Below are 23,320 nucleotides of genomic sequence, written 5' to 3'. Positions count from 1 at the left end.
GCTTATACAGCAAAGCAAATTCTGTTAGCTGCTCAACATGTACCTTTAAAGGAATTACAAGGGAAAAAAATCTTAAATGCACAAGGACCTTCTCCCTAACTGCTGCACTGTTTCACACAATAAGATTAATAATTTAACTATCTGCAACTTCATATGTGCAGGGCACTGCAAGCAGACCAGTGGCATTTTCACTTCAAATTTATATAGCCTTTAGTCAGTACACTTCATCTGCATTTCTAACACCTGCTTCAGTTGGCTGTGAAGTGCAATGTTATCTTTAAAATCTTCTTTCATCTTTGTACTGTCCATCTAACAAAAAATTATATGATGGGGGATAATTATGTGACTTTAAAAAGGATATGAAACTTTTCAGGTTTTTTGATCATTTCTTGAAAGACATGCTCATATATTTGACGTTCTATTTTATTAAAAGGTAGGATTAAAAAAAGGAAAACTGGCTTTCACATTATTCATGTTATCTAATCCTACGTAATATATTTCTCTTTTGAATAGTTAACGTTCACTTTCTAGACAGCACTAAAAATGTGGGATATTAACCACATCACAATTAAGCAGTGAGGCATGACCAGGTGTGCATTTTCAGGGCGTTAGCACACGCCTTAAATGCCCGGGGAAGAAGAAGTTAGAGTGACTTTTCCACTCAGGTAGGCATCAACACCAGCACCTGTGGCACGTCACAGTGCAAAGTGATACATGAAGAGGATACAGAGGGGGTGAAATGACATGCAGCATTCATCCAGTGGGTTTATGTTGGGCGTAAAAGCTGTTCCCAGTCAAACACAGATGCATGGTCTCAGTCAAGATAAATACAAGCAGAAAACAGGTATTCAGTGGAAGAGTTCATTGCTGAGCTTTCAAGACATTGGTTGGGAAACGAAAGATAGTACACAGCACAGTTCATAAAAACAGAAACAAGATCCCATCTTCATATAGTAACATAGAAAAATTCCTATTTGACATGGGGTGGTCACCGCATTTGGATACAAGTGAAAAGAAACTATTGTTTTTATGGGAAGTAAAAAATGGCAAATTTTCACATGCTTAACACTGTCAGAGCTCACACACTTCTTTCAGTGCAAGCCTGTTTTATATGACTTACTCAAGTTTCAGACGATCAAGTCAGATGATCATCTAGCCTGTCCTTTCCCTTCGACCAAGATGGTACCTTCAGAAAATTTTATAGAAAAGGAATTTTGTGGAACAATCTTTTTAACAAATGAACAACTTACCATTACAGGAAAGTAAACAGAGGGTGGGTGGGTGGAGAATTAGAATAAAGTCTGAAGATGCTATGAGGTGGAAAGGAGCCAAATTTGCTCACGTCTCATCCCAGAAAGGTGATAAACTCTATGAGCAGACCTAAGTCTCAAGGGAGGTGAAGGAGCAATCTCCAGGACAGTACGTACCCTCCCCCTGCTTTTTTTTTTTTTTTTTTTTTTTTTAAGTCAAAATGAAAAAATAATTCTACTGACAGAACATTTTTAAAAGAAGCCAGGTAATGACAGACCTTCAATAAAAATATTTCTCCCCCTCTTTCACAATAACTGTCATTCCCAAATCTGTACCATTAAGGATGAAAGCTGTAGGTTGCTTTGAATGTTTGAAAGAGCTTAAGTATAAATAATAATGAAAGAGGCCTCTCCACAACATGAGAACAGCCATTCAAAAAAATTCATGAACAACTGCTGTCTCATACTAAAGGGTCACAATGGTTTCCCCAAACTGCTTTTTTTAAAAGGTCGGTAATAAATAATAAACAAACACAAATTTCCAAAGGATGTTACAGCTTTATGATAACCATGCCTCCCTTGCTTAAAATTTTGTGAAAGCTTTTGACTTAGCCTCCAGCACTTCCAGAGGATGTCATGAAACAGGCATACTGCTTTCTAGGATTCAGCTGTTGCCAGCTGCTGAATCCACATTTGGTGGATACAGAAGGAGAAAGAGCTCCATGCTCCATTACTGATTACTGCATCCATGTAGGTGATTCTACAAAATAACACTATTTTAGAACAAAAACAGATGCAAGGAATAAGTCCTCCATGCAGTGCTATCAGTTCCACATGCTGGTGAAGTAGCAAAAGACAGGCATTTAAATACTCCTGTTCCAAATTAAGGGGGGATTCCTCTCTACCCATCCCTGCTGCCCCAATGCAGACACTCTTCTTGTGCAATAGGCTAACAGCTGCAGGACAAAGGAAGGATCATTGCTCCTTTTCAATCAGAAGCCAAAATTTCTGGGGAGCACATTAACAGTAGAAACCAAAAAAAATTTCATTTCCTTTTGATGAATTTTTTAAAAAGGAGGAGGGAAATTATATATTTTGTGCATTTCCAAATCTTTCTGCAGGGAACATTTACCCTTCAATCAGGCCAAATGACTACATGCTTGTAGACAACCACAGCCCTGGAGGAATGAAGTTTTGCTTCTTCTAGTACTAAACGATGCTACATAAAGAGCCAAATAAAAAGCAAATTGTCCTTCAGACAGTCTCCTTTCTCAATTTCTCCTTCATGCACCAACCTAAGGTAAAGAACCAATAAATTCAAACATCTGTTTCCCAGAGGTACAACCAATTACTTGCAAGAAGTTTAAATCTTATTTTGCAAATAAACTGTTTAAATTTTTGTGTAAATTTTCACCTTTTTAAACAAAGCATACAAATAGTTCTCCAAATATTTCTTGGAAACTTCACGGGGCAGCTTATCAATGAAATATATATATTTTTTAAACTAGCTTTGAATAGGTAATATGAATGACATCATCCCATGATAAAAACTTCAGTGACCTAAATAACATTGAACATCTTGATCTTAAATTTGTAACAGAACTACTGATATTTCTTCCTGCTCGTTTTATTTTCTTTCTCTTGGAGTAGAAAGACAGGAAATCCTAAAAAAAAAACAAAAGCCAAGAATGATCACAAAGTAGTATCAGGACCTTTTCAACGTGATGACCGGCACAAAACTCCACCCCAGTGCAATCATTTTATCAAATCCTGGGCACTAAGGAAAAGCAAGCGGAACCAGAAAAAAAAAATCCCGACACATTCTTTTGACAAAAATGGTGCATTTTTACTCTGAAGAGGATAATGATGAATTCTACAAATTATGACAAAAGTAATCTTAGACAACAAACTGATTTTATGCTAGAACTGTGTATAGGCACAGACGTGATTTCCATACTAATCCAACAAATCGCCTGATTATATAACAATATTAAACACATACGTCTCCTCCTCCAGATGTTCCCCAAATGATAGTTACCAAAGATGCATATTCTCATGACTGTTATTCATTAGCATTCATTTAAAATGGAATCAAGCTTTTTATGTTTCCAGTATTCAATTTCCATTAACAAGAGAGAAAATTGCACCATAGTCAGTCCGAGGGCACTTTCATCTCTAGTTTCAATGCACTATGTGATCAGAAGAAATATGCCAGATCATAAAATTTAAGGTACTTTGAATGCTCGGTTTTAGCTCCTGAAACTTCACACCCTTTACTTTGCAATTCATAAATGACAACTGGACTGGAAGAATAAAGCAGCCTGAACTCTCCTGCTATCTTTCTGATTTACAACTAGCAGCCTGAGGTCTGCCTCTGAAATTTCTCCAGCAACTTCCACTTTTACTGCTTGTTTTACTAACTCAGGAAATGCTACTACACAAATATCCTCAGCTACTTCTTTCCCTGAGAGCCTGTTTATCTATAAAACTGGCAAAGATTTTTATTTTTTTATTTTTTTTGCGGGGGGGAAGGGGAAATAACATGACAGGGAATCAACATGCTGTCTCAAAACCAGTCACTAAGTTCCACGCCAAGGTAGAGCACTAGATGGTGATAATGACCAAAAAAGTAGGTGCAAGAAAAAAATCCTGCCCACTGTTATTTAAAGGGAGAAAAAATGGAATGCACAAATCTGTTTATCTTTCAAAAGATGGTGGTTAATTACTTTTGGGCTGCAAAGAGAATGCAAAGAGAGATATTTAATTCTTGCTACCTTTAAATAACCCTTTTTTGGAAGAACTGGATGCTTGAGTCCCTTAAGACGAACAGAGATGAATTAATTAAATGTTCAGTACCAAAAGCTAATGGGAAAACTATGAAAGTGCTAAGACTAGCTACAGCCCACGCCATTTATAAACAGTTGATGGCTAATAGATTCATTTTTTCTTACTATGTAGATTTCAATGCATTTTCCTTTTAGCCATTGAAAAAAATAACAGGGACTAATCATTGGTCTTCTAGAAGATACTTTTTTTTTTTTTTTTGAAGGCTTAATAGTACATTTTCTTTCCTCCTGGTTACTGTTACCTGCCCCTCCTCTCCAGGACTTTTCAAAGATAACCAAAGGCAGGGCTGTTGTTTTTGAACTGGTTCTCAGATAGTCTGTGCCAGCCAGCTGTGTAAATCCCTACTGACTTCATTGGTCTTTTCAAATAGACTGTCAAACACACCACACATCACCTAGACATTAATACTCAGATTTCCAGTTATTCCTCTACATTTCTCTCAGTCCCTTGGCAGTAGGATCTAATTTGCTTCTTCTTAACTTTCTGACCACCATATCTTTATATTTACTTTTTTATTTTAAAGGAGATCAGCACTGCTCATAGAAGATTTTTATTTTTTTTTTTTGCTAAACAGTTTTGTGTCTGTTTCTGACGCCCATTCTGTCAGCCCTGCTTTTGGAGAGCGAGAGCGAGAGAGAGAGAGAGAGAGAGCGTATACTGGGACCAGTGCACTTGGCTAGCCATCCCTCACAATAGTCATGTGCATCCAGGGCCCTTAAGCCCACACTAACCAGTTAACAGGTCTCTATCACAGCAAGATTTGTTACTCTGCCTTGCTTGTATCAGAAGTAGTATATGCTAACTCAAGCTTAAGGATTAAACTAAACACGCTGTACACTGAAAAAACAAGTACACAATAAGAGTCAAGACCTACATGTTTTAAAATACTACTTGGTAGGCCTGGAAAGAGCTGATGATGTCCAAATTTACAGAGAGATTTCAGATCAAGCTAGCAGAAATCCAAATGAGGATGCTAAATAACAAGAGAAAGTTACAGTAAGACAACATAAGTGGCTCCCAAGACAATTTAAATTCCATGGAATCCAAACTCTCCCTGCCTGGTACAGAATACCTGGCCCAACAACTCACTGCTGCTGAGATCTGCCATCTCCTTCCACTCATGCAAAAACCCATCCTTCAAGGCTGAGGTGGCTTCCCAAGTGGCTGATTAACAGGGAGAACTTGCTTGGGATTTTTGAGAATTCAGACCAGCAGCTCCACTGCACCATTTCACAGAGGAAGAGGAGACAACTAGGAGACAACTTCCGAAAGGGCGGTGGCACAACATAACGCAGCTCCACTTCGCAATTAAACTCAACTGAACCTAGAATTCAGCACCTGTTGTGAACAGAGCTCCTTGGCAAGGTTTTCTTGTGAACAGCTAGCACACTAAGAAGGGAATCCCAGAAGACTGCTCTGCCTCCTTCTCATACTGCAAAGACACAAGTAAAAGGGAACAAAGGGTATACATTTACCTGATTTTAGAAAAATATTTACAATGTTCATGACAGAAATCATTAAGCCAGGTAAGATTATTTATCCCAGAAGTAACTAAGATGAAAAAATATTAAAAAACAAAACCAAAACTAAACCATTCAATGTCCATTAACGTAAAATAAAGTAAATAAATTCAGCCAATTGGTTATTTCCATATGGGTGGATTTCTTTAAATAGTAATGAAATCATTGCTAAAAAATCCATTGTTATTAAAATAAAAAAAGTTGGCTCAGCCTACCAAAATTAGATTTGTAACTTGCTGGTCATTCCCATAATTAAATCTGTGTCACAAATTTGCAAGAAAAATGGACACTATGACTAATGCATTTACTTGCTGCACTAGTGCTGTCAGGCTGTGTAAATCATTATGCCTGCTAAAACAGAGTAGATAAGAATTCCATACATTTTCATTAACTGACTAGGCTTTGTGTATGTGTGAGAAGCTAACTTCCATACTCCCTTCCAGATTTAGCTCTCATTTGGAAAACAATGTAAATAAAAACACTAACTTTGGTTCAATTAGCCAAATGACTGCTCCAAAAATGAAATATTTGAGTTTTTTGAACAATATGACCATTTTGAACCAGCTCTGTCTACTTCGAAAGATGTCAGATAAAAAAAGAAAGCCATACGTGCATACACATTTAATTTGGACAAAGGAGATTAATGAAATGAAGCACACCTGGAATGGGTTCCTTTCTTCAGGCTGACTTTTATGTATACTGGACAATGAACTTACGGTACTGCCGAGGTTTCAATACAGAAAGCAAAGCTAATCCACAACAGCATCATAAGAAGTCTCAACCAACATTCACTCATTCTTTCATTTTTGGGTGCCCTTAGCTCTATTTTTTCCACGAGTGAAGCCACATCAGAGCCCTCTGAATCCCCTCTTCTCTACTTGATTTCCTGGCACCACAGACCTTCAGATTTTGGTTACAGTTCTTTGTTTAAGATGAAGTTGATGGTTGGTCTTTTCATACACAATGTTCATAATCCCAAGGTGCCAAAGAATGAGAACATTCACTCAAATCACAAGCTGGATATTGTTATGAGTTTCTAACCCACTATCTCAAGTAGAAAGTAGATAAATGAGACACAGAAAGACGTAAAACAATAGATTTTCTAGTCTAGCACTGCAGAACATTTCATGAAGACGTCGTCTTCAAGGTTTTCAGCCCTCTCCTTCTCCCATGCAGATGGCATATATCCCATTGAATTGAGTTTAGCTCTCAAACTGAGCATGCAGCTCCACTTCAGTGCAAGAACAGCCTCTATGACAGGCTGTGCCTTGCTGAACTTAAAGCTAAAGAAGCTGAGACATCCTGGTAAACAAAGCGGAACGATCACTGGCACAACATGTTTTGCAACATTGCTCTGTGCTTTGGACTTTAACCAGCATTATTTTTCTGTGGCAGCACAAGTTCTAGAAGCAGAATATACATGCTTAGAATTGTGGTAACACATACAGTAGTAAGAATTTCAGCAAACTCATACTGAATATCCCAGCCCATCTTTAGGTGTAAATGTATCCTCGCTTGGAAGTGGAAGCAGCTACCTCAGTGCTTTTCAACTCAGCAGACCCTGCCATGCTTTTGCATGCTTTACAGAAGCACCCTTACTGATAACAAACCACCCAGTATTAGTAAAACGCTATCAGATTTTATTAAAACCCCGTTAAGAGGAAAAACTGAAATCACTTATTAAGTTCCACAATTATTATAAACCAAACTGCTTAAGTGAGAGAAGGAGATAATGATATTAACTACCCAACTCAAAGCAATCCTCTGTGGTATGATTTTAAATATTCTCTTGGCTGAAATTTATGTAAATTGAATTCATCTATCGTTAGTTATTACCAGTCTAGCTATATAAAAACACTTTTCTGTAACAATTAGTTCTTTAAAATCCTGTGTTTTAATTAGACCTGGGACATTATTAAATTAAGTGTAAATATGTACAATCTCCTTCCATGCATTCTTTTGCCAGCATATTTACAGGAATATAGGTTTCAGAGGAGTTTAAGAGGAATTACTTTGCAGTTGTTTGGTAGTTTTTTTTAAATCTCCTTACCAGTGAAAACACCTCTGAGTACTTAATCTAAGAATATTGAGCCCATCAAGACATATTTGGTGGCAGAACAGTTTGCACATCACAACGTGTTCTTTTACATCCAAATGAGCTCATCTCAGTACCACTAACATTAAGCTGAGACTTTTCCTGCAGACATTTTGTTCCACGCTTTATTTTCATTTAACTTGTTTAACTTCTCAGGGACCATTTACCAGGAAAAAAAAAAAAAAAAAGAAGAAGAAGAAGAAGAAGAAAGCATAGCACATCTTTCTGCCCTTTTCAATCAGTTTGCTTTACACTACCACACACAGGCCCTGGCCCCACTGGGCACAGCCTGAGAACAGACAGCAACGTACTGTCCTCCTGGCTTTGTCAGGGCTACATGCAAGTGCAGCAACCTGCTCATGTGATTCAGCTTGCAAGATTGGGAAAGGAAGGAAAAATGCAACCTTGTCAATAGTCAGATCCTCCCAAACTAGCTCTAGGACATGTATATGGCTATGGTCACAAAAATACTTTAATGCATATAAGCCTATGCACAGACAACATATCAGACACTAATAAGAAAAGTGCAAATACAATTTACATTCATTACGAAGCAAAAATATATGAAGTAGGATCTCCACCTATAGCCAGCTGAGCCTCTAAGCTAGACAGTGATACAAACTGATGGATTTCCAAAAATACTGCCTGGAACTTCTACCATTTTCTCAGTAATACGCCACTTATTTTCATATTTTACAGAAGTGCTTTGACTTCAAATGAGCTGATATATGTTTGATGCTCCTCAGGTTGTTTATGAAAAGCTTACAGAAGAAGTAATTGATCAGATCTAGTGAACATTCAGGACCACTCAGTTAAAGGCCATGTAGACTACAGCACTGTAAAAATTGTAAGCAACTCTGGCAACTTGCTACAGTCCCTGTCCTACTACCTATCGCTCCTGCATTTTCAGTCACATTTCATCCTATCATTATCATAAATGGAGAAGTTTGTCACAGGAAAGCTTTAAGTAAATATATCTGTGATTTGTTTTCTGTCCTATATACGTATCATCCTACATAATCATGCTTTCAAATTAGGATACCATAGTAACTGTCTAAATGTTTGTATATATTTCTGACTTAATAGTGGCCACTTTCTTTAATTTTATTTTAAAAATCAGTAAATGGAGAAAAATAGCTGGTACTATGGCTTAATTTATTTAAATAAGGTCCACAACAATGCTACTCCAAGATTTTAAAAAACTATTTATCCAAAGCCAGTAAAATATAAAATATATGCACATTTTGAAATATATGTGTTATATATCAAGAAATACATGGATCTCTCCAGTGATCAATTCACAGAACAAAGATGAAAATCAGGAATATTGCATGAATCCACAAACTACCCCAGCTTCTTTAACTGACATTTCTTCAAAGAGTTACAAACAGGTAATAGAAATTAAAATATGTATATGTTGCTTTACTAGGATCCATCATTGCAGTCAGATGCTCTGGGGCCTAAATTCTTATTTGAAGTCAAAAGCCATTCTCCTAATGACAGCTGAACTGAAGCCTTTGGGTATTCCAGGAAACCTCCTGAACTGAAAGCTAGGGACAGCAGAGAAACCGGAGCTCGTGCCAAGCAACAAGACAAAATGCCAGGCACACACAAAGACTTGAAAGTCACATTAAAACTGGGATTCTGCAATCGGAGGCAGAAAGCACTTTCTTCCAGAGGACACAATAGGAGACAAAAAGGAACAAGTATTTGGGGACTGATACTTTGAAAACGTGAATGGCCATCCATGCCCACAGAATGGATTTCTATCCTCCTAATTTTAAACTATTCCCTAAAAACAAACAAACAACCAAACAAAAAAAAAAAAAAAAAAAAAAAAAAAAAAAAAAAAAAACAACCACCAAACAAAAAAAAACTAACCACACAGCAGTACAGTGCACAACTTCACAATGCCAGGCACCTTACTCTCTTGGTGGTATATCTTTACACACCTAAACTTCCCAACTCCAGCTCTTCCTAATAAAAATACACATGAAGTGAGTTGTTTTGCACCTGCAGTTTTCGTTTTAATTTCCTAATCTGAACTGCGTTGTCATTCATTTATTTTATATGTCATCATTCTCTTTCTAGAGACACAAAATTGGAATCACAAATGCACACTTTTAAATGTGCACAGATTTTAGTAAATATGAGCAAATTCAATTATTAGCTGCTCAAGTAAATCAGTCACAGTAGCTTGCCTACATATAAAATAATTAGTATTTAATCCTTAATGTCTCCCTAACAATAAAATAAATCTATTCTTCTTTTCTTCATAAATATACCTATTTAGTGCTCTTAACAGCATGCCATCTGAATCTTGGCAGACCACCAGGCCCACAAATACTGTTTTAGCTTTTCACAGAAACAGCTGTATTTCCAGCGGGATTGATTGCTTTCCCATATCTAGCTATTTTAGTGTGCTCCTCAGAGACACGGAGTGGCTTCACTGACAGTGAAATATGCTAAACAAATGACATGTCACTGAGTAAATTAGCATCTACTCTCTGATCAGCTGGGTCATGTTTTCTTTTCAAAATCCACGGCCTCCTGATAGAAAATAATGAGTATTTGATGGGCCTTATTAGAAAAATCAATATATTGATGCCCATGTCTGAAACATCTGCATAATAATAGATTCTGTTAACCCATTAAAGAGAAAATTAAGATGTGTTTACACGTTATTAATTTACCATGATTAGAGGCAATTTATTCAGCACTTTTCTCAAGAGTTTAACAAAAAGAAACTATAATATCTGTATTTAATGACACGGTGAAATAAATTGAAAGACAATTCAGATTTCTGCCACAGGAATAGCACAATTCCGTCAGCACGAAGGTGAAAAACACAAACACACCAATGGCATTGTTTTAAATAAGATTATTAAAGCGCTTATAAATACGGCATTACTCACCAAAAAACTTCCAAAAGCAGAATTAAATATAGCAGCTGCCTGAAGAGAGAAAAAGTAAATATCACCAATGGTAAAATAACTACAGCACAAGAATAAAACGTTATTCCCCCACCCAACAAGCTATTAGATTCTCCAAATGAACACATACACAGAGACCATTAGGCAGTTAGCCACTGCTTAAAATATTGCCAGTGGCCTGTAACTTATGAAGACTGATAGGTTCTGGTCTATGCATTCATAAATAATGTGCTGAAACAGACAAAAGCAGGAGAAGAAAATCCTTGCCGGTAAACTTATGAGGAATATCCACAAAAACTAGGAATATCACACAGAAGTTTAATCTCACTGATTTTGTTCTAATTTGCTCAGAATATTTTTGCACATTGACCTATTAAAAAAAAATATATATATATGCATATATAAAATCTGATTTAACAAAAACACTACATTTTTGCAGACTTTCAACAATTTTTAAAATGGAATATTGATTTGGTAAACAAGCTAATTGATCATCACAATAAAGTATCATAATAAAGTATTTACAGAAGTTTCTGTAGTTTGAACAACAAATTCCAAACAGGAATAACAAAAACAAAACACAAACAAACAAAAACAACCACCACAAACATCCCACATTTCTAAGGCCAAAAAGTCTAATCATTACTTTTTACTCCACGGTCTTATTAAAAAGGAAAATAAACAATTTTGATAATGACTTTTGAAACCTTTGTGCTTACCTAAATATCCAGGAAATGTAAGGTAGTAGTATTAGTTCTTAACATTAACTCAATAAATTCCAGGAAGTTAAAACTTGAGTCTTGAAAAGCTTCCCCCAATTACCAAGAAAGAACAGAAACTCTTGTATGGCCGCCAGTCTGATGATGAAAAGCCACACAGCAAAGGTAAGAGGCAAGGGAGGAGGGAGACCTACCATTTACATGAAGATTTAGAGGAGAGTCAAATTAATCACCCTGGACACTTTCAGTCACAGATTAATAACAAGTGGATGCTATTGAGTTTAGCAAGTTTGAATAAAGTCCAAATTCAGGGTAGGAGCTGTAGCTGAACCTGCCTTCTGCTCCATAAGAGGATGCAATGAAAATGAATGGGTAATGAGATCCTTGGCTCTAGAGAGCTTAGCTTTCTTATTCAAGTTCATAATTAATTCAAAGCTTTGATAATTTCATTAGATTCCTCCTCTGCTGGCCCTATCAATAAAAGATGGCACTGGACTGCAGCTCCTCAGTGGCCCAAATACAAAAACAAATGCAGACTGGGAAACCTTCGCTGACTTGCTTACTAACAGGGACAATGGCATATGGCACTCCGTGTTGCGGAGGGAGCATCTCAATAGATACAGCTAAATAAAACATTATAGTTGACAGTTGTAAACTACAGTAACATATTTTAACACCTCTTCCTCATCAGCATTCCTTTTTTGAACATAAAAAAGAGGCACAAGTCCAAACAGCTTCTCTTGCCAGAGATCACAGCTGAAAGCAAGACTGAGTATTACTTAAAATGGTTCTTCAACAAGTGTGAATTAAACCAGGATTTTCACCTTGTATTTGAAGCTGTACAACTGATACTTTTATGTGATACTTACTTTTTATGTGGCAAAAGAGAGACACATTTCACCCACGCACACAACCCCACTGCACACGATCGTCTCCAGTTCAGGAGATGTCCTTGCGGGTACCTTTCGTTAATGTATCCCTCTTGCAGTTCCTACTATTGCTACGTTAAAAAAACAACCAAGGTTTACGGGGTCTCTTTGGTACTTGTTGGCCCCATGCCATGCTTTTACACAGACTGATTGCATTTGATCACTTTGAGCAGACAAAGATGCAGAAAGCTGCCTTTTGTAACATCCTGCTTCCGACTCCACGAAGGAGAATCAAGACTTTTGTTTTTAAACACACTCCAGGACCTCTTCTCTGCTGTATAAAACTTTGTAAATCAGCTGTTAGATCTGAAAGATACAAGCATCTGGGCTCCACTCCTGCAGCAGAAGGCTGGGAGGAAACACAAGGGTCCCCACCTCCCCACACAGACTTTGTGTGCAGAGCAACAGCCACGTTTCCACCTACTGCAAAGAATTGTACTCCTCGTCTCCTTCAAGAAAATTGGTCAAGTCCTTTCTATGGACAGGGATCAAAAAAAGTAGCCATTCCCTCCCTAACACGCTCAATTTACCTCCAGGTCTCAAAAGCACCCAGCCCTATCAGAAGCTAGCTCTGCTAAAGCGCATCTCCTGACACAAAAGAACCAACTCTGGCAGCCCCGAACCTTTTCTCCGGGCACTTCTACAACGCACAAAGAACAGAGCAGTAGCTGGCAAGAACCGATGCACTCAGCAAGACCCTGTGCATCTATCGTTAGCCACACTACTGGCCACTCCCGATCTGACAGTCATTTACAGACATGATTATTTTTTTTAAGCTTACCTTATGCTGGAATTCTACTGCCAGGAAAAATTCTGTACCCAGAAAGGTACCAAAGAGACAGCAGATGGTTCTGGTGGTATATATTTTGACCACAAACCAACTTCTTCACTTCCTCCCTTCCCGACTCACCAGAAGGATTTCTGCTTTATTCTTCTCAAGCATTTAACAAGTACTAAGGACACGTTATGCTTGAGGTATTTAGCCAGTCACATGCAAAAGTCATAATTCATGACTGGTCCAGGGGTACATTTGTTTGGAGTTTTTAACACCCTTTCTCCAAAGCATCAGGAATTGTCCATAGCAGAGGATTAAACACTCACTACAGTCAAAAGGAGGAAAAAAAAATCAGGAAGACTACAAATTATGCTATAAATTCACTCAGATGATTCACCTCAGGGAGTGAGGACTTACACATGCCAGCTACCATATTTGCAGTTTTCTTTATAAACCTTTTTTCCTGCAAAATAAACTTAGAAGTAATTTTTCTCACACCCACAAAAACGAGGTTTGTATTTGTGATTCTGGTTTAGTGTTAAGCAAACTGATAGTAAACTGAATCAACTGCTCCGGTTTGTAATTAAACATACCTAGTAGCATGACCCTGTAGAATTTAAACACTTTTGTGCTTCCAAGCTCCTTCCATCAAGAGGGATAATATTGCCTACATACCTCACAGGGCATTGTCAAAATTAATTCATTGCTTAAAAAGCACTTTGAGATCCTCAGAGACACAGTACCAACAAACATTAGTGCTGACACACGATACAGATAGTCTCTTCATTTTCTGTTTGAAACATTTATTAGTCATTATTACTGTACAACTTTTTTTAGTGTTTGCTCCTTTTGTGCTATTACAGATATCAAACTATCTGCAGTCAACTTAATTGAAGCAGCACAACATGAAAACATTTAGATGTCCTTATAATACTCCAAGTTCAGATTTGCAGGTGTTTGCAAACCATACATTGCACTTACCATTAATGGGAGGGAAGAGTTCTCTCTAAAATAATGGTAAGATCCTTTCAAGAGGTAAATGCATTGCCATGTATCGAAGCGCAAGGTTAGGCTGCGTTCTAAAGCAGCAGTGGCAATAACCAGACCACTTACTCAAACTTACATCAACTCGCAGACAACAAAGACTGAAAGTCACTGTCAGTACTCTTAACAGGACTAGTACTGAAGAGTATGGACATCTCCACTTGAGTTTGAAATAGTAAGCCTTAGTGCCGCTAAACAACAAATTCACTTAATATTAAAGAGGTACAATTTCAGTCAACTCATTATGGCACTAAGCTTGAGGGAATTCTTTTGCTGCTCTGAACTACCAGGGAGGATCAGCTGGCCAGGAACACTTTCAAGTGAGAAGGAACTAGCCCACCTCTGAAGGAAACCTACTTGGCAGTATGTGGATGAAACTTTCTTCTTCCCATACCTGAGAATAGTGCAAACCTTCACCCCTTCATCTCCCACCTTATGCTGGAACATATATACAGAAAACACTGCTAAGATCTGTAACAGTGATAGCAACAAGATCCAAGACAGTCTTCACAGCTACAGAAGTTATTAAAAAAAAAAAAAAAAAAAAAAAAACATCAACAGACAAAAGAAAAAAGCAAAGCCATAGCCAAGGGGCTGAGCAGTCCCCCAGAGGTGGGTGTCCAAGCACCACGGCAAGTACATGCAGCATTCAAGCACATGTGATTCAGTGGCAAATCAAACAAGCATGCCAAGGTTTTGATAGAATTAAATATTGAATACATCCTAAACTCTGCTCCATTTTCTTTTCTTTTGGTATCAAACTACCCTGGAATACTTAGACTCACTATCTTTCCCTAATAATGCAGCAGAACTACACTAAAGGAGAGGAAAAGATATATTGGCAACATTTGGAATGCCTGGGTCCAAAAAAAAAAAAAAAGGCATTTTATCATTTTTGTCAAGATTCAAATGAAATGGTTGTGCACAACTCAACTATAACTACAGTTTCTTTTTACTGCAGTGTCACAGGAAAACAATGCTGCCCGTAGCTTTACATGTGGGCCATATAAAAAAAAAAAAGGCTTTTTCACCTTTATATATATATTTTAAAAACAAAAATAACTCATTTAAACATTCGAATCTTGAGTGTCATTTGGCAGCCTTTAGGGAAGTAACCTTCCCAGCTGTGCTGCTCTGAAGCTTACACTGCAACTGTATCCCCCAGGCACCCCAGAGAGGATGCAGAGCACGTGCCATGCACCAGGACCTGCGTGGCCATGAGCCATCCCCTCTTCATGGAAAGGGCCAAGGCTGCAGATACAAAGTAAGGAAACTAAAACGCCTCAGAGCATCTCAGTAGGAAGCAGTCTGGCCATTGTACAAAGCTGCTCTGTGTAGGCCTGCAATTACCTCCAGCTAAAACCTTATTTTCAGACATAGACTAGTGGTAAATACAGTTCAAGTACTAAACATAAGGCTAAATATCCATGTTAACATGCATGGCACAATGCAGAAGAGCAAAAAACCTAGAAGCGTAGAAAAGATTTGGAAAAGGAAAGATAAGAACTCCACCAGTTCTATTGCAGGATTACACAGAGAGCGTGATGTAGTACAACAGATTATAGTGTCCATGTTATTAATGCAAAATTTAATAGATCCATGCCTCCTATTTGTCAGAGAAGAAAAAAAAAAAAAAAGCTGAAGAAAGTAATGGAAATGGCTTGACCAAACAGGACAGAAAAGGAAATTTTATCTACCCAAAGAGATCAGTGTAGTTCGAGAAGGTGGAGGAAGAAGGCAGGACGTCAGAAGTAGCTTGAATGAGTCGGCAGAGTCCCTTTAAACAACTCCTTCCATCTCCTATTTAAAAATAAAATCTCATGTGAGTGTTACTGCAGCTCATGTCTTAACTGCTGTTTCCATTAATAAGATGTTACAGCTCTGTAGAAAGCTATTTGCCACAGCACTGTTACTGCAAACAGAATATAAATATACCTAATAAGGTTTAATCTGTGTTGCTGTTCATAACTATTCATCTGAGCTCAGACGGGAAAAAATATATATATATTCAAGTTCCTGGTTTTGAGCACTAAATTGAATCAGGTGTCCTCTTCTCTTAAGAAAATTAAGTTGCTTTTGTGCAAGAGTGTTTTAATGAGAACAGAGCTTGCCGACATTGATAAATGGGAATGACACCAGAGAGAGCATGTAAGCAGGACAATATGTGCATGTTACAGTCTTACAGGCTATTTTTCACTGACTATCCTGAATGACTTCGCTGTTTCTTAAGGGGCCTATTAATCTCAAATTTAGTTATTACACAACGTTTATTTGAACATATATTCTGTGGATGATGACAGTTAATAAAGGAAATCTTTTACAAGCTGTATTTTTACATATTGTTCCAACTGCAGCTCCCAGTCATTCTACTGTATTGATGGAATAACCTAGTTATGATGCAGCTTTAAAAAAGGCACATATATTCAGATTCTTTTCTAAGCATGTGGGGACTCTTAAATAACTGTTAAAATGCATATAAAATCCTGCTACAGCAAGGCAAAAATAAAAGAGCTAGTGTTAACTGCTCAGCAAAATCTCTGGCTGCACAGTTGCCCACTCAAAGGCAAGGCTCATGCCTTTTTAACCCTCCAGCATAACCTTTGAGAAACAAATAGAGCCTGGATTTGACCCTGGAGGTGTATATACACTCCACATTGAATTCAGCAGAAGCCATAGTATGCATCTTACACATGAGTTCGGCCCTAGGTGTTTACATACATGATAGGCAGTGGTATTTCATGGAGGAAAAAAAAAAAAAAAAAAAAAAAAAGAAAGAAAAAACCCAAAGACAGTGATGATAACTAAATTTTTCATCCACACAAATCTTATAAAAATATGAACCAACGTTTGAAAAGCATCCTAAAAGTACTGAATTACTTGCATTATTTTTTGGTGGGGGAGTGGAACTGCACACCCTTACCCTCTTACCCTTAATAATAATCTTACCCTCTTAAAAAAAACAAAACAAAACACAATCCTCCCACCCCCAAAACAACCAACCAAATAATAAAAATACAAAAAAAGCCCACCAAGATATGGAGGGTATTATATCTTTATCCGCTGCCATGTTCCCTGTGGTCCAACACATCTGTTCCCTGTGAAAAAGTTACCAGCTCATCCCCAACCTGCCTTTACCGCTGTGCTGACAATATGAAAACATTTCTGTATTTCAGTAACTTTCAGTAAGCATCAGTTTTAAGGAAACAATGCTGAAAGGGCTCTAGAAAATGAAAACAGAATAACCAACCCGATGTTTGCAATTTAGCAGGGGAATATCATCCAGAGAATGACGCCTCCAGAACACGTCATTGAGCCAAGGCTACGAGGCTGTGCACACAACAGATCTGCTCCGTGCTGGCAGAGGTTGCCATCACCTGAATAGGAGTTTGTGCTGCTTCAGCCAGGCTCAGTGCTCTGCCACAAGCAGCACACAGAAACGAGCTGGGGACTCTGCTGGCAGCAAATTATTGCCTGCTGCCTACTCGCAGCCAAGTTCTCTCTGTTGAAAACCAGCCTTTCACTCACCCGTTTTTGTAGTTCCTCATAACCAGCACAGCCTGTTGGTAATAATATTTACAAATACAAAACCATCCATCAAAAGGTGTCAGAAAGCAGGTCTTTCAGACTCACTTGTGCAGTGTATTTGCTGCTCCACTGAAGGATTTCTCTGTTCACCGATAGTTTCAGCGATACTGAGAGAACCAAAGAAAACTGTCCTGCTCTTTGCTTACATCAACAAATGGTAACCTATTCTGTGAGCAACATGCACAACTCAAGGGAGTTCTGAAGGGTCAGCCTGCTATTTATTGTACTGAGGCTATAGGAGATGAAGACTAAAACCCAGGATAGTACTTACATTAAAGACAGAATAAAACCAGTGTGTTAACATTTATTAACAATTCAAACAGCAAACATTGAGCATTCAGACTTGCAGAACGTGTGTGTCAGTCTGCAAATTTCCATTGATACTTATCATCTATAGAGTAGTGACAGGAAATCCATGCTGAGCAAGGGCTGGAAACCAAGCACAATGAACGTGAAAGCCTTTAGAATCAGCACAAGAAAGGACACATGAACAAAGCCAGGAGGGCAGAACCTCTGTCATGAGAACATCCATCTCTTAAATGACAGGACCAAGATACGGTCTCCTCAGGTACAGACAAAATGCTTCATGAGACATGAAGTGCACACCACCTGCCCAGCACATGCTACCTGCAGTACAATGCTGAGCTGCTTTGTCCTGCAGTTTTGTTGCTTTATCCTCGATACCACAGACCCATCCGTATCAGATGCTTGCGTGGCTGCATAGCATGCAAAACCAGGATGCTATCCACATGACTTACCAGGAAAAAAGGCTTATCCAGGCTCTATCCAGAATCACAAACGTAGCCAACTCAGCCCTTTGACAACCTCATGTCTATGCCTTTGTGAGGTTAAGGAGAATGGAGGTTTCTTCTTTCTAGCAACTGTGACCCATTTCCTTTTGACAACTAGAAGGGCTGTCAGCAGAGATGGCCACCACAGCTCTCACTTCATCCTTGTGTCAGAGTCCTTTAGGACTCTGCCACACTCCAGAGGACACAGCCACACTCCAAGTCCTTCAGTACCCTAAAGCTGTAGCTTAACTTTGTAAGTCTGCTGCCCTCTCACCAGCTGCAGCACAAACCACAAAACCATACTATACTTATAAGACAGAGTGCCTTCCAGCAGCAGGCCCTACACCACGCACCCCACTGGGGAAGCAACCTGAACATCTACAGTGGATTTTTGAATACTGACATGAGTAAATAGAGGCAGGGTGTTTTTTTTCTCCTGTACTTTTAGAACTTTAAGTGCAAATACTAGATTTACTGTCCAGTGCCAGTGTAAACATTCAAACAAGAAGTGACTTAAAGCTGACAGCCTCATAACAACACACGCTTTCTCACACTGAATACACACATGCCTAACTATCTGCAAACTCCTTCTTCTAGCATCTGACTTCCTCCTCCACAAACTTCACGAAGGCCTGCTGTGACAGTCATATAGCCAAACCTGCTGTATGAAGTTTTGCCCAAATGGAAAGCCCATTTCCATAGTTCTCCTAGACATCAGGACACAAAATGTAACTTCTCCCTCCTACCCAAGTACTGTGAAGTACAAGCATTAGCAGCCATACATTTGACATCCAAATGTGAACCAGGCTGTGCTACACAATTAGAGGGTAAACAGGAAAGAACATAAGCAGTCACTGACACTTTGGTATGAAAGCTACACAAACTTTTTTCACATCTTGTATTTGTTAGTGACTTGAGGCTTACTACCTTAGCAGTGAAGACACTAGCTCTTGTACCAGCAAAAATGGACTGCTGAACAATGATTTAATAAAGGAGGCTCAGCTAAACAACTGTATATGAGTGACTCTGCCAACTTGATCCTCTCTTCTGGTCAAACATTTCATAACTGTAAGTGACTTTCTCTAAAAAAAAATAAAAAACATACTGTAGAAGGTATCCTCAAAAGGATACAGAGCAATAACAACCTCCCAAACATACTTTTATTTAAGTTCACATTTTCTGAGATCTTAAGCTGTGATAAAAACACTTAAAGGTCTTGTCCCCTGATTCTCCTGGAGACACATCATCCATAACATGATTAGAGGTCTAGTTAAACAATGCGTCCCACAACTCCAAAGAGTATTACTTCCCTGCTGAAGTGAAATGAAAGCACAAGGCCACTTTTTAAAAGGTGCCCTTTGCATTAACTGTAAGGCTGTGCCTGCACCAGCATCTTTCTATAAATATCCCACTGTCATATTGCTTTCTGGGCAGTTAGTAGCAGAACCAGACATTTCAACTGCAACACCATCCAAACCAGCCCAGAAAAACATTGTTATTAAAGTCCTCGTCACTACCGCCACTGGGAACAGCTTCACCATTACTCGTGCAATGCCAGGAGCCAGGAAATAAAGCATTAATCTAAAGGAGGTGCACTGTGTAACGTGGCCCACTGCACAGATCCATCTCTGGAGCTTATATCAGAATGTGTCACAGGTCCCAGTTACAAGATGCAGAGATTTTCATCTCATCAACAAATGTCTGCTCCTATCATGAAGAAATACAGCTACTTTATTTATTTAACCATAGCACAACATTTGGCTTTCCTGCAAACCAGTATTGTATGGTACAGGAAATTCCCCTCTCATGAGGCCAGTCAAAGCTCTGCATGCTACAGCATTGTGGCAGAAATGCAAAGCGATAGGAAAGAAAAGTAGTATACTATAAGGAAGAGACTAGCAATGTAGTCACTACCTGCATGTAAAAGAAACCTTTTTTACGTGTGCAACAGTGTGTTCAGATACCCCTGTAATTTAAATTCACAATTCACGTAAGTTTAACTAGAAATAGTTATACACGTACACACACAGATGGGAAAAAAGAGGTGAAAAGTGCGTAACTGCACATCTTTAAGAGTTACTTATCTCAGAAATTTGTCCCAGAAGTTCAGCAGTGTATCAGTACTAACTGAAGCTCCAAATTTGCTTTCAGAGAAAAAAGCCAACTATAATATCAGTATTTACCACCACCATCCTTTGGAAGCACACCCAAACCACCTTTCGATTCTGATCAGTGAGATGGCCCCATTTTCCATGGGACCTGCTGTATCCTCTAACCCAAAGGACCAGGGGGGCAGCTGGCCTTCACTGAAGTTCAAGGATAAGCACTCAAGTCTCAGTCAGGTCTAGGTCATGGACCTGATCTCACAACTACCCGGCTAGCAGTAGCAGTACATCATGAACTACAAAAACACTAAATCTGTTCTTTGAACTTTTCATTCCTACATATATAATGTACGCTTTTTTTTTTTTATATATAACTTGTATACATATAAGTAAAAGATATGTAGTGACTCAGCTAAATTAAAGACATTTTTATAATTTCCTTGAAGTAATTTACTTTATTCTCTAATGGGACAGAATACTTTAAAAATGCTGCTTCTCTGAAGAAAAGCTGAAAACATCTGAGGGTTTCATGTACAGAATTCCATTCACATTCTGCAGAGAGCAGAGGCTCACCAAGAGCTGTGCCGGGTGCTAGTCTAAGAAATGCACAAGCTTGTTTTACTGCAAGAGGTCACAAACCTGCCAAGTGCATTAAACATGCTCTTAGTGGCTGCATTCACTGAGCTTCTACACTCTCCATTTACACCCAGAGCTGGCTGAAAACTGGAATATCCACCATCAGGGAGATTCCAGTATTCGAACATTTGCTTTAATCCCAAATTCTCTTCCCTAGAATCACAACTTCCCATACAGTATTTGAAGAAAAAAAAACAAACACCAAAACAACCATTTTATCTTGGTATTTTGCTGCTTCCTCCTGAATTGCTCAGGTACCCGGTAGAGGATGGCCTCTGCCCCTATCAGTCTCTGCACAAAGCTTTTCAGCTGCTCCACATCTCCCAGGGTGCAGCACTGTTACCAAATTCTTATGAGGCACTGAGAAGGTAAAGCCAGGCAGATCACTGATCAAGAGAAATGAAAGCATGAAGCACCTAAATTACAGTGAAAAACATGGAAGACGTCACCCTTGTTTGCAAAACTGCAAGATTGACCCAGGTTAATTTGACCTGAAACAAAATATTTACACACAGATTTTCCTGAGAGAAAGAGGAAACACTTCTAAACAGTCTCAATTGCACATACACAAGAGAAGGGGAAAAAAAAAGTAAGTCCCTAACTATTTCCTACTAAAACATGGTTTGTAGCCCAACTTCTGTATTTCTAAAGCAGTTAATAAATAATGAATTGCATGTACAATGTAAAAGAAAAACAAAAACACAATTATTGAAAAAAACTCTAAGTGGAAAACACTTACTCTATAATGTGTCTTTTTTACAGTTCTAGTGTGTCTTTTTTCAAGTACTTTGTGCTTAAAACTATATTCTCACCTTACTGAGAAACCGTAGAGATGAGGCCAATACATTTTGAATTGCCCACAAGGAACTCCAAGGAGAATTCAATAAAAGAAATAATCAATAACTTTGTGTTCAGTGCAAAGGCTCCAGGAGGAGGCACAGGCACTGCTACTGTCTATTTTGTGACAGTTGCTCATCACAGGCACTGAATGAGGCAAAAGGCGTGGAAACAAAATTGTGTTCTGTCACACCATTTAAGCCCAAAACATAACATTAGCTACCCAGTCAGACCAAGTAAGTTTGCAGAAGCAACCCAGATTCAGAATGTTTTCCACCTTAGAGCACTTCAGTAATGTAAGATGCTCTATGATACATAAATGGACAGCGTTGTGCAGACAGTACAGCCAGGTCAGAAGTGGAAGAGCTGCTCACTGTTCTGTACTGCTGGAGGTCCTGGTTCCAAGACAGGCGTGCAACCTCACCAGCAATGCAAAGTGCCACCACATGCGAACACAAAACTGAGGAACAAAATTAGGATGCACAAACAAGTGTAAGCAGCAGAAAAAGTCACCTTGTACTCTACAAGCAATTCAAAATTACATCTTACACAAACACAAAAGACCAACTAAAGATAAGCACTTAACAACTTGGTATCTGGCTGATAATTGCTTTTCATAAATACAGCTCTCACTTTAAAAAGTTTCGTTTAGGTTACTGTTTCTTTGAGTTGTCTGTGATCAGCACATTTTGGGTGAAACAGACAAAAACGGATGTTAGAAATCATGTCTGGCTAGTATTTTGAGTCATGTTTTGCCACTAATAAAAGCCTGATAAAAGGTACAGAAAGCCTCTGCATACCAGTGATACCATCAAAGGGGAAAGCAAAAAGCTGTTTACAAAACATTTTTTTCTCTGCTACATACATTCATTCTAAACCTGAGCTGCTGCTTAGTCAAGTCTATTATAAAAAATGTCAGAAAAACATCACAATATAGTCACCAGCCAGTCGATTTAAAGTTCAATTTGCTCTAACACCACAACAAATACATTTCTATAATCTGTGTATCTCCTCCTCCTGTGGAAGTATCAACAAAATTCAGAGCGATATACTTCTCTATAATATATAAAAGAATCATATCAGTGCTATAAGCCATAGTGTAGCTATATAGTAGCAGAGCATGAAACAGTAATCAAAGTCCTGAAAAATACACCATTGTCAGCATTGTACACTGGTACCAGTGTGTTATAGCACCTCGGCTTAACATAAATCAACCTAAGTGCCTGCTTTGGTAAGCACTTCACACTCAGTGTA

At 38.4% G+C, this 23,320-nt stretch overlaps 1 protein-coding gene across 1 annotated transcript in view; it reads right to left on the bottom strand.

The window, feature by feature from the left end:
• Nucleotides 1–15,777: 15,777 nt before the first annotated feature.
• The window catches only part of SLC10A7 (solute carrier family 10 member 7), a 43,030-nt gene continuing 35,487 nt past the window's right edge, over nt 15,778–23,320 (bottom strand). The window contains exon 5 of the mRNA XM_032186967.1: nt 15,778–15,912. Within this exon, the coding sequence (XP_032042858.1) occupies nt 15,892–15,912 (21 nt within the window). The 3' untranslated portion in view covers nt 15,778–15,891. The remainder of the gene's footprint in view (nt 15,913–23,320) is intronic.

The sequence above is a fragment of the Aythya fuligula genome, chromosome 4, assembly GCF_009819795.1.
Source record: "Aythya fuligula isolate bAytFul2 chromosome 4, bAytFul2.pri, whole genome shotgun sequence".
NCBI classification, from domain to species: Eukaryota; Metazoa; Chordata; class Aves; order Anseriformes; family Anatidae; genus Aythya; species Aythya fuligula.
This window is presented reverse-complemented; position numbering and strand designations above follow the sequence as displayed.